The sequence below is a fragment of the Choloepus didactylus genome, chromosome 4 (assembly GCF_015220235.1).
Source record: "Choloepus didactylus isolate mChoDid1 chromosome 4, mChoDid1.pri, whole genome shotgun sequence".
In the NCBI taxonomy this organism is placed as follows: domain Eukaryota; kingdom Metazoa; phylum Chordata; class Mammalia; order Pilosa; family Megalonychidae; genus Choloepus; species Choloepus didactylus.
Window position 1 is genome coordinate 47,311,816 of NC_051310.1, and position 12,410 is coordinate 47,324,225.

The following is a 12,410-nucleotide window of genomic DNA, read 5'->3' on the forward strand; positions in this document are numbered from 1 at the left end:
CAGGGTGAGCCCAGCTTCCTAAAGAGCCCCGTGAAGCTCATGAATCGGGGAAGATACACAAAGCCTTCCCTAAGAATTTTTTCTTGTCTTTTGATGGGCTCAGGATATTAAGAATGAGATCCAGAAGATTTGGGGTGGTGGGGCTGTGGGTGGAGTATATTCCAGACCAGGAAAGGTAAACTGTGAGCACCAGTGCAGTGGGGAGTGGGTGACGGGGCTAGTGATGGCTGCGTGCTGGTACGAGGCTCAGTACCCATTGTCACCCAGGAGGAGGGCAGCCCTGTTCTGGGGCTGGAAGAGGGGAGAGGAGGAGGGAAGGTGATAGCTCACATGGGGGTCAAGGAAAGTCTAGGGAGTATGGGGAAAGACAATACAATTCTTACACATCAAGAATTTTAAGGGGCAGGAAATGAAAAAGACCTCAGCTTCCCTGTTTCCTCTTCAGTGATTATTCAGTGTGCAACCGTTTATAGCACAGACGCTGTGGTAGGTCACTAGTGGCTGGGTGGAGGGGCACAGGACCCTGTCCCTACCTTGGAGTGTAGATCACTAGGTATGAGAGCGCAGAACAAAGAGCTGGGCGAGGTGGGGAAGGCAGAGCAGACTGGCTCTGTAAGGGAGAGATTTCGGAGTTCCCGTGGCTCACAAGAAGGAATCTCAGCACCTTTTTGTCCCCATAGTAACAAAGGCATGGAACATCTGCTCAGCATGAAGTGCAAAAATGTGGTCCCAGTCTACGACCTGCTGCTGGAGATGCTGAACGCCCACACGCTTCGTGGGTACAAGTCCTCAGTCACGGGGACCGAATGCAGCCCGGCTGAGGGGAGTAAGAGCAAAGTCCCAGAACCCCCAGACCCAGTGATGCTCAGCCCCCAGGTAGACAAAGACTGGAGCTGAACTTCAATGCACCACGTGAGCTTGTTGGGTGTCACCAGGCTTCCTGGCCTTTCTACTGTGTGGCCTCTCATTAGTTTCCAAGGCTTGGTCATGTCTCCCCTCCCCAATACGTCCCCGCTTCCTGCTAGCCCGGAGTCAGGGTGAGAGAGCCACGTTTTCCCTTTGTTACCAGGGGGTGCATTTAAATGCAGAGTTTACATCTTGCATGGCCTCATAGGAGCTCAGTGTGGTCCCTTTGGAAAACATCTTAAATATTTAGGAATGATTAGTGGAAGCCTGACCAGGGAAGGCTGTAAAGGAGAAAAGGGAGAGAATGTGAAGCACTAGGAAACGGACTGACCTTCATCGTGTTGCCTAAACTATCTTTGGGACAGATCTTTGTGCGTTCTCTTTTGGACCACTTGATTGTAAGACTGAAAACCACAATGACAATCAACTCGTTTCCCATACCTACCTCGCAGGCCCGTGAGGACTTTTGTCACACGTGACTATTGATCCATCAAAGCCCAGAGCAATTGTGACCTAGGGAGCCTGTGGTCAAGCTGGGATGGCAGCCACATTCTTCCCCCTAGGCCCTGCTGCTGTCTTCACACAGACTCATCCCTCTTGATTTGCATTCATAGAGCCTGCTGATTAGTTGGCAGGTATTGTGTGTGTGTGTGTGTGGTGGTGAGGGCTTCATTTTCATGGAGAATCGTGGGAGAGTTAGATCTCCTTGTCCCTGCAGTTGCCCTTCCTTGAAACTCGTCCCAAGGGTCCCAGCATTTGTGCTGGGGGAATCGGTTCCCTCCTGTCAGCACAGGTTGCAGCCACACTTCCCTGGAGCAGCCACAGCTGTCACATCCTCCACCCAGAGGAGACTGGGACTCTTCAGGCTGTGGATGGGCAAGGAGCACTTTTCCATGGAAAGATGGACAGCTGTACACACAACAGTGTGTCAGCATCGCAGCCAAACTTACAGACTTAGGGGTAACTAAGAAAGGGTTCTTTTACACCCAAGGGCTCTTTTAAAATATTTTCTTATTGGAACATTTATATGATGGGCTGGGTGAGTGAAATAGAAACTTAGCAAAATATCAGTCCTTATTTCAAGTGGAAGTCAAAAAGGACACAATGATAAATCACCTCTGAAATTACAATTTTACCTTGCTTCCAAAAATTAAAACTTTCAAGAACACAATGAATACATAAAATGAGTTACATCTTTACTTTGGAAGTGAGCAATTAAATAATCATGTTTGATTTTTGTGATAATGTTTTTAACAATTACCTTGTGATTTGAGATTAAATACATTTTCTTTTTGGAAATAGGTTTACTCTGGCTAGCACATTCTGTATTTCCTAAGTCATTAGGAAGATGGTTTCTGCTAGTGAGACCTTGAATAATTCTTGATTTTGACACTGGTGCAATTTTACTGAGTTGAGCATAGCTATTTCAGAAACTCTTGAACATACACCTAGAGAATAAACTGAAGTCTGTATTCTGAGGTTTGAAATTATTCTTAGTGACTCAATGTTGCAGCCCTAGTGGGATTTAGTACAGAAAGATGTAAGCTTGACTTTCGAACCATGGGACATCACCTCAGGGTTACCCAGAAGGTCAATTTTGTTTCTTTCCGGCCAGCTTAGAAACCCCCCATGACAGAGGGGATGGAAGGTAGAGAGTGGGAAGTGGGAGGCAAAGAAGGCAGCCTTGAACAATTATTTGCAGAAGAAATTCTAGTATTGTAATTTTAAAAGAAACTACCAGGTAAGAAAAACAACACACACAGAAAACAAAAAACAGAATGATGTCCAAGCTGCTGCCTGATTAGTGTGTGATGGAGTGAACTCTTTTAGGTTAAATTTTTGTGCCTAGGTAGGTACCAGACTGGACGTCAATGTCCAGTTACCTTCCTGCGTCTAATCCTTTGCTCACCCAGAGTAATGCATATTAAATTTGAAAACTCATCCAGTGCCCATTAGTCCTTTTCAGCAAATATTCTGGCATGCCTCTTGAGCCTGCCCTGCTTCACTGAATTCAGATTTAGCCCACAAGGAGGATGTGAATACTCTTTGTAATTTCTTCTTGAGTCACAGTCTCACCTTGGTGTGCTGGTCATATTCTTTAGTCCAACCTGCGAGGACTCCTCCTTGTAAGTTAAGTCTTTGAGAATGGGGTCTGGACAAGAAGGCAGTTGATATAACACAGTCTGTTCTTTAAAGGTGTTTTTTGTTTTGTTTTGAATATTCTAGGGCCCTTTCCCCTTTTTGATGAGGTGTTTTGAATCTGTTATTCAAAATACTGCTATAAACTGTGCTCAAGTACCCATCTGCTCCAAGTGTGTCCTTTAACAATGACACTCGTGCAAAGTCAGGTTGCTCTTTTTATGTTTTGGATAGATCCTCCGTGTCCTTTTTAATGATTCGTCAAGTTTCTCTTTAACAGTGGTTTCTTTTAAGTGTCTTCTTTTTTGAGGGCATCCTATTTATTCACTCCCCCCAAATCGTCCATGTTCCTTTAGGGCTAAAGTTTTTCTCCCATAGCTAAGCAAAGAATTCAGTGTTCAAGTTCAGTTTTAAAAAGGAATAAATTAGGAGGATTAGGACCTGATCAATAGGAAGTAAATTGGGAAGTGGAAAAAACACACACAAAAAACCAAGCCACTTCCATTCTATGCATCATGGGAGAACATTCCTCAGACTGGCATGACAAGATTCCCTTCTGCCATTTCAATTTGTGATCACTTAATAAAGGAAACATTTGTAGACGAGTAAAACTTGGACTTGATTCCAAAAACCTGAGTGTCTAATATAGGGTCATGTAGACAAATTTTAATGGAATAATTACAATAGAATATTCTTAAGGAAGAGAACATCAGAACAAAGAGTTCAGTCACACTCTTGGGATTGAATTGGCCATCTCTAAAGAGGACTAGTGTGGGAAACCCTAGGAGAGACACACAATTTTCACACCTCTTCTGTCCTCACACAACCTCCTCTGTCTGGTTTCAGGCCTGTCAATACTCATTGTCCACAGGGACTAAGGATTCAACCCTAGAATAATCTTGAGATTTTTCTTGAAAATTTCATTTGGGAACAAAAGACTGCATTGTCAGACGAATAACAAATCTGGAGAGTCTTAACTGTATTAAAAGCAAAACAGTGCAAAATAAATACAAGCTTTTCAGGTAATTTTTATCTGGATTACTTTACCTGCTAACTCAGCTAGAAAGTCAATTGTTTTAGATTTAAATAAAAATAAAAACAGTTAACAATTCTTGCCAGAACTACATTATAAATTTATCAAGTAAAACTACGTTGAAGCCATTTTAGAATTTTCTAGCATGTAAAAGTGGTTTGGTTCTTCTTATTTAATTTGCCAATGGAGCTTGCATATATTGACATCTTTTCAAATTTAAGGTGAATGTTCAATTTTTAGGTCTATTTTGAAATGAAGTCTTTTTAATAAGATTTGCCACATTTCTTTAAGCTGCTGAAAATCTTTAAAAACACACATTAAAGGTTACGTGAAGGAAATGATAAAAACACATCATTTAGCACCTAAAAATATCTGTGGAGCTCTTACTATGTGCCAGACAGAGCTCTCAGTGCTGCACACACTCGCATTCAATCCTTATAATAATTACTGCTATCCTAAATTTTCAGCAGTGAAAACTAGACAGCATATAAGCAAATGGGCTCAAGGTCACACAGCGACTAAAGTGATAGAGCTGAACATAGGCAGCCCAGTTCCTGTGACCACACAGTTCAGCCAGTTAAAAAAAACAAAACAAAACAAAACAAAATCATTAACTGCCAAATTCATTGATCAAATGCACTCTGACATGCATGGCTGCTCTGATTTAAGTGGGGGCCTACTGTTGGCATGCCCCTCCCCATTTCCAGAACATCGCAGCAGACACAGCTTGCAATTCTCTGTCTTTTCAATCTCATCTTTTATACACATGTAAATTAAAGTCCCCAAAAGGTGAATTGGCCTGCTCAAGGTAATAAAACTACTTATGGCAAAGCCTGGACTGGAATTCCAGTCTTCTGGCTGCCTGGCCAGCATTGCTTCTCTTTGAGGACTTGCTTTAAGACTGCTTCTTGAACCACATCTCAGTGTAATGGAAAGATGGTTATTTTCTTGGCCTCCTGCTGTCCTTGAGATCCTATCATTTCAGCTTAGATGGGGTCTGCATGTGGTGACAGGTGGAAAAAAGAAATGCATGCCATTACCTGTCCTCTTATCCTAGCCTCATAACCCGGTGTCGCCTTTTTTCTATTTGCTATTGCTTTTTCCAAACCCATTTAAGTGTGGAGTATCTTCTTTGGAAATTTACCCATGTAAAATTCATCTTTTAGGCACTTGATGCTTTCCTTTGGAGTTTGGTATACTATAGTGTGAAAACATATGCCATTTAGTCTTTATAGCTCTTAAAGTTGCTGGTATTTTGGCACCAGTGGCAGCTCTAAGATGTGCATTGTTTCCACGACATATGATCTTATTGCCCTTTGTGTTGCTTTGGAGTCAAGGATCTTCTTTTTTGGAATCTAAGGATCCTATTCACTCTGGGGGACAGTCACTGCACATGATGGTGGGTTTCCTGTACGGGAAGGACAAAGATTTGGTGAGATTAACCCAGAACAGCTCCCATTAACTGTACACTCCATGTTGCTGCATTTTGTTTTTTCCATGTTGGGTGTCTTAAATGTCATGACTATTGGTCCTAGAACTTAAACATTCAGTGGTCCTGTGTACCTCAAGAACCTGCTGGCTGACTATAATTTGTCATTTTGTTTCAGATGAATGCTTTGTACTGTTAAACTAATTTGCTGGTTACCATCACAGGCTTTAATAAATTTGGACCTTTTTTAGAAACAAATGATTGATTTGTGTGAAAGATTTTGAGAACTGCTTTTGACTCCTCCAGGTAGTTGTTTTTCTTTGCTGTGTTCCCTTTAATGTCTCTGGTATTGTTGCAGAAAGAAGTGTAACATGACACAAGCTAAATAAAGTGTTTTTCATAATTTGATTTTAAAAATGTATTTGTTGGGAGTTGAGTATGAGGACTTTCAGTAATCAGGCCAAGTAGTCAATTTCCACATTCTATTCTGAATTCTATTTTGGGTTGCAGAAACCTGTGAAAATTTGCCGAAAACCACGGACACTCTTCCTAGGGAATGGCACATAAATACAAATGCTTACATACAATTTCAGGAGGTTAAGAAATTTTGACTTAATCTGTTGAGGCTTTTATAATGGGAACAAGTTAACCTTTAGTTGGCTAATCTCACACTTAAGTGATTTATAACCATGGCCCCTGCATGTGTAAGTAAAACTCAGCCCACAAAAAGCAAAAGCCCTGGTATGTAGGCACCAATTACTTGGTAAGATTTCCGCGATTACCTCATCTGAGTCAATTCCGGATGGGGAGAAAAGTAATTATTCACACTGAAGTTATCTTAGGGCCAAGAGTCATTTGAAACTTTTCCTTGCAAGTGGGGAATGAAAGGCACAAGAACTTGCAACAAATGAGACACAGATTACCTCATGCTGAGTGTTTGGTGATACACTGAGCTTTGAGTGAGTGAGGTGGCTTCCCTCAAGGCGGTAAAAGCCTTCAGTACAGATTCAAGACTCAAAGGCCTTTTTCCTGAGGAAGTGCAGAGAATTGAGATGCATAATTAGAAGCCAACAGCACTTTCTTTTCACTGCAAGCTTTGATTTGCCCCAGAGTCCATCCTTGAGGACAGAAAAGCCTGGGCCTCTACACACTCACTGGAGAAGAAGGTAGAGAACACGTAGGGATTCTGCCTCTCCATCAAATAGTTGGCAACTCTGGCTAAAATGGAGCAAGGGCCCTCTCACGACCTCAGTGGCTTAAAGAAAAAATCGGGGTAACACATTTTCCTCTAGGATTCTTGTAACCCATGAAAAAAGACAAATAATTTTAAAGAGCAAAAATGCTTTCAAGTTACATGGCAGAAAGCACCTCTGTCTCCATATCACATCAACAATTTGAAAACTTTTAACACAAAGTGAAGTGAAGGCACATTCTCTTCAGAAGGGCCCGTCACGTAAAGCTGCTCAGTAACTGCCGACGTCTGTGGATGTCTGCGCCACAGAAGGGGCACTGGTATTGAAAGTCTGGGCTTTCAGACACAGATGATTTCGCTGGCTCCCGCTGAGGTTTGTTCTGTGCAGCGGAGGGGAGGGGACTGAGTCTGTGGTCTCTCCCAAGTGCCAAGAGAGGCAAGTTAGGGGCGGTTAACCAACTGGGCTCAGCACCTTGTTACCAGGGAAGGAGAACTGCTGCTGTTCTTTGTTGTGGTGAAAAGTGGACAGTGGCCCTGGAATTGTATGGGAAGCAGGTGGCTTTGCCTGTAACATTTGTTAGATGCCAGATTACCTGTAAATTCACTCTGGGAGAGCTGGGAATAGAAATAAACTGACTGAAATGATTCTTTCTTTTGTGTCCAGTTATATAAATTTGTTCACCTTCCATGCCCTCTTCCTCAGTGCTCCCCACAGTATCTGAGCGGCACACACTGAGTAATGTACATATATAAGGGTCCTCTCTCTAGGCAGGTGGGTGTCTAGAGCTCGTAAGTAATTCTGTACAAAGTTAAATGAGAAGAATATGAAGCCTAGCTTAGAATCAAAACCAATAAAGCCCTACCTTTTTAAAATAATTTTTAAAATTTTTAAAAATAATTTTTGTTCTGTGGAAGACTAAGCATACCATTTAACAGCTTTGTAATATAATCCAGTACAACAACAGTGTGGCTAATTTTTTTTTTTTTTAATGAGAAACATTTGAGTTGTACATACCACAAACAGCTTCAAGTTTCTATACCAACCCCCAACACTTAAACAAAACCTGAAGCATCATTTTAAATGTGAAAAGTCTTAAAAAATTAACTTATAAAAACATCCCTATCAAGTCTGCAGTTTGGCATTTACTGTACATTAGTCAAAAGCTCAAGCTAAAATCTGATTTTTAAAAAAAATCAAAGTTTACATTATTCATAGATTCAGACTGTTAAAAATATGCACAAGAACCACATCCATGCAATATAATTTCTTTAAAAATTTAAAGCAGTATAAAAGAGCAAATCTAAGTACTGAACAGAAACATTTTGGTTTATAACCTGTAGCTCAAGGTTGCTAAGGTTGCTAGCTGATTGGAACAGATTCTACACGTTTTAAATATGATTGTTTCAGTCAATCAGCAAAGGGTACATATGAGTTTCTGAACCATTTCTAAGGCGGAATCTGCTTGCTTGTTTCTACAATATATATTATGTGATGAACACCACTGCTTACTGACCGTATTGGCTACATTATAATAATGGCGCCTTACAAATAAACCAGAATCCCCAAAGTGCTTGGCTCTTCAGGAAACTGTGGTTCTCAGAGATCCCTAGCAAACCAAGTAGCTTTGCCAAAATGCCTGGGCAAGAGCTGCACAAGTTCTCTGGCCCCAGAGAAGAACATCATTTGAAAGCCGCCCTGGGCCCACAGAGAGGCCCAAAGGAAGGGGTTCACAGTAGTTCCCTGGGTGGTGCCAAACATAAAGAGTCGTTCCCAGACTGGGCTGGGGTCCCCAAGCTGGGATCTGCGGTAAACAGGCTGGTGGTGGCGCTGCAGGCCCGGCGAGCCCTCTATGTGGGTGGTGGCCCATTGGTGTACCTCAGCATGGGGTAAAAGGACCGTGCAAAGTTGTTGGCCTGGGTGCAGCTGTAGTCCTCTTCGGAGGAGGGCAGCAGGCAGGCCAGGAGCAGCAGCAGCAGGAGCAGCAGCTGCAGGGGCAGCGCCGCCCTGAGCACCCGGGAGAGGAAGGAGCGCTGTGGCCGCGAACTGCCAGGGCTGGTGGGGCCGGGCACCCTGCCAACAGAGGAGGTGGGAGAGCTGAGTGGGAGGTTCCAAAGGCAACACCCACTCACGTTACCTGACCCCCTGCTTACGTAAAATAAGAAACCCAGGACCTGAGATTAAAATGGGGCCAACAGCTGGGGTTCAGTTTTGGAAGAGAAGCCCAGCCCTTTCCAGAAGAGAGTAAACAAGAAAGCCAGAGTTTTAAAAAGACCTTGATAGTGGCATTGGCAAGAGCCAGGAGTGGGGGCAACTCATTGCTGGAGTTGTAATTCTGCATTACCTGTCGTCTGTCTTGCTCTTGCCTTTTGTAGTTCTTTCTGCTCCAAACTGCTGGATAAAAATATTCCAGTGAGTAAGCTGAAGATACTTCAGTCCTAAACTATAAAATGTCCTTCTTTAAATTACGTCTTCCTTAGGTTATTTAATCTGCCAAGGTTTTGACAGTATACTAATACATTGGAGATTAAATTCTATGAGGTAGGAACTAATTGAGGTTGTTAAACTACTGAGAGTTTCATGTTATAGTATGTTGATCTGTTTTTAGTGGAAAACCCAGGAAATCCTCAATACTATGTGGGCGCTCATCCTTCACAACATACTGTGATCCCAAAGAAGAGTTAACTGAGTAGAAGCGAACCTTTGAATTAGGTCTTTGAAAAGTATATTTTATTATTAGTTTTTAAACTTTGGAGTAAGCCTCTCCACTGACCAGCAGGTTGAAGCAGATCTGTGATGTCATGAAATGTCTAATGGGGCCTTGGAGTCCCAAGTTCCTGTCATCTCAGTAACTTAAAAAAAATTAACTAGTGTGGCTCTCACTGAAGCAAGGGGCACTCACCTTGGCTTGGGGAGCTGGCACGGATGTGGCTGCTGGATGTTGGGCCCCAAAGTCTACCTCGTCAAAGCTGGGCAGAGATGGGTCTGGGCTCTGAAATTCAGTTCAGGGAAACAAGGTTCTGGATAGTCTCAAGAGCACAAAAATGTGTCTCATGCAGGTTCTTCATTGTGCAGCCCTCCCTCACCCCCAGCTGAAATCTTTCTTACTCAGGGGGCTCTTCTATTCCTCGTTTCCCACTTTAACAGAGACTTTTTCAGACAAAAGAGAATGTAAACAAGGCAAGGCCAACCATTTGATTAAAAACCCACAGACGGTGGGGGAGACTAAGTTTAGCAGCAGCAAGAAGACTGACAGTGAGCTCAAGGCAAGTTACTGATGGAATAATGTGGCTACCAAAAGACAGTCCGGTCATGGTTGCATAAGAGGAAATTATAGGCTCTGCGATGGAGAAAAGAGGCTTGCCCTAACCTAAGCCTGACAAGGCTTCGGTTTGAGTATTCCATTTGTTCTGAGCTAGATCACATTTTAAAGAGAAGAAAGTAGACAAATTTAACAGTGGTCAGAAGAGAGTGAAAAGGACAATGAAGAGGACTTAAAACTGTGTCATGTGAGAAAGCTGAAGGTTCTGAGTATGTTCGACACGATGGTAAGCTGAAATGATAGAGGATTTAGACTTGTTTTTCCTGGCCTTAGCCATACTGAGAGGTGGGTACTATTGTTATCTTCTTTTTATAAATGTCAAAACAGACTCAAATAGTTTATGTAACACTGTAAGGCCACACAGCTAGAAAGGGACATGGCTGGAGACTTCACTCAGACCACCTGCCATGTTCTTACAGCCTCTCCCAAAGCAAGGCTGCAACATTGCTTTTCTGTTTGCATCTAATATGACTTCTTTACATTTAAAAGCCATAAATGGACTCACCTGGCTTCTCTGCAAGGACTTTAAATCTTGGGACACTTGTTCCAGTAACTGTGTGAGCTTCTTCCCAATAACATGCACCTTTTCTTCAGCCTCAATATACTCTTCTCCATGCCCCTTAATGAGAAGGCTGTTTGAAATCTCCTGCAAGGAGTTTACCTGAGGTTGATGCTCCACCAGCTCCTTTTCCAGTTGCTAAAAACAAAAAAGTACGTGAAATAAGGACTTGTGAAAAGAGAAGCTAGTGTGGCCAGATGAGTCCTTCTCAGAGCCAGCAAAGTTCTGGAATGAATGATGGGTGGCACTCAACTGTGTGTATCTGCTTGCCAGTGTCCTTGAGTCTAGAATGGTTTAGATAGTAGGTTACATGCCTCCCCCAGCCCCCTATTTTTTATTCCTTCTCACTCTGAAGACAGTTGTGATGCTAGAGGAGTTAGAAGAAAGAAGTGAAGGGGGTGATGTGGGAAGCCTGGGCCTTCATCCACGACAGCAGGAGGTCAAGGGAAAAAAACTGAAATTGATAAAATTGAGAAATAGATGCTAAAGCATACTATTTAGAAATATGGTACATATTGGACAAATCAGCTTGAATTATTGAGGGTGGATATCTTGCTTGCTGTCCAATATGCAAGCCACTAGACACATGGCTATTTAAATGTAAATTAATTAAAATTAAAAACTGAGTTTCTCAGTTACATTCAGCTAGTGGCTACCATATTCGAAAGTGCAGATACACAACATTTCCATTATCACAAAAAGTTCTATTGGACAGTAAGGCTCTAGGGAGTGGAGCTTCACGAAGACTTCAGTACAAAAATATGTATTTTAAACAACATATATATCTTTGATTATTATTAAAATCAAACCACAAACACAGTTGTGGGTAAAAATGTCATCTTGAGAGCAAGTGGGAATATTTAGGTCTCATCTTGGTTTGCTACTGAAATACACATGAAAACACAGCCACCCTCCAAGAAGTCAGACTTTTCTATAATGGATATAGAAAACTTATATAGTTGTTATGGTTACAGAACAAAGGAGCACCCTAGTTCCCCCTAAATTAGCAGTATTCGCAAGGGAAAAAAACACTTCTATTCAAATGGTTTGTTAAACTACTGAGAGTTTCATGTTATACTTTGTTGATCAATTTTAAGTCCTTTTCGTTAAGTTTCCCAGCATATTGCTAAAGGCTTATGTCCCCATCTCCTGAGGGTTTTGAAGACTTTCTACTCTGAGCTATGGCTCTTCATCCTTGCAAGTTACTCTGCTTCAGAACTGTCCCCATCTCCTGAGGGTTTTGAAGACTTTCTACTCTGAGCTATGGCTCTTCATCCTTGCAAGTTACTCTGCTTCAGAACTACAAAGGGATGGTCAGTAGAAGCCAAATGGGATGTGTGGGCTAAACTCACGAGGGCTGCTTCTGACCAAGTCCAAGACAAACTTCACTGGCATTTTTGTTCACAGAAAGAGGAGACTAGGTTATCTAAGAACTCTGATGCTGATCCCTTTAGGAGGACACTTACCATTAGTTCTTTCTGACACTCCAGGACAACCTTGGGCTCTGCCTTTGGGTCAGCAACATGAGCCTTCTGCCTCCGGTTCTCCGCGCTTGCTAACCACAGTAGCAGACTTTGGCTCAACTGGTGGAAATCCTTGGAAAAAACAACACACGTGATAGCACTGCCCTTTCTTAGACTTATGACAGAAAGTGTGCTGGAAGCTTGCTGTTTTCAATTCATCATAGTCACCTGCTCTTCTTGTCACACCCAGGGATTAAAAAGGGCCACAATTAAATGTCAAGGCCCCCAAACAAGGAAAAGGGAAAGCAGGGAAGGACAGTACATTTGGCACAGTCCCATGAGGCATGGTGAATTTTGCAAAGTGAAAAG

General features: G+C 42.4%; 2 protein-coding genes across 9 annotated transcripts in view; one reads left to right on the plus strand and one right to left on the minus strand.

The window, feature by feature from the left end:
- Positions 1 to 12,410, plus strand: part of ESR2 (estrogen receptor 2) — a 115,493-nt gene that overhangs the window by 80,298 nt on the left and 22,785 nt on the right. For 2 of the 3 annotated variants that reach the window (XM_037832567.1, XM_037832568.1), the window contains exon 9: positions 681 to 6,037. The exons of the other annotated variant lie outside the window; for it this stretch is intronic. In XM_037832567.1, coding sequence (XP_037688495.1) covers positions 681 to 897 — 217 coding nt within the window. In that variant the 3' untranslated portion in view covers positions 898 to 6,037. Of the gene's footprint in view, positions 1 to 680; positions 6,038 to 12,410 lie in introns of those variants that run through there. 3 annotated transcript variants of the gene reach the window in all.
- SYNE2 (spectrin repeat containing nuclear envelope protein 2) overlaps positions 8,404 to 12,410 on the minus strand; it is a 346,465-nt gene continuing 342,458 nt past the window's right edge. For 3 of the 6 annotated variants that reach the window (XM_037832566.1, XM_037832563.1, XM_037832560.1), the window contains 5 exons: positions 12,045 to 12,173; positions 10,525 to 10,716; positions 9,600 to 9,689; positions 9,042 to 9,091; positions 8,548 to 8,770 (listed from right to left, as the gene is read on the minus strand). In XM_037832566.1, coding sequence (XP_037688494.1) covers positions 8,548 to 8,770; positions 9,042 to 9,091; positions 9,600 to 9,689; positions 10,525 to 10,716; positions 12,045 to 12,173 — 684 coding nt within the window. Of the gene's footprint in view, positions 8,771 to 9,041; positions 9,092 to 9,599; positions 9,690 to 10,524; positions 10,717 to 12,044; positions 12,174 to 12,410 lie in introns of all 6 variants that reach the window. The other 3 variants (XM_037832565.1, XM_037832562.1, XM_037832561.1) reach the window with 2 other exon arrangements.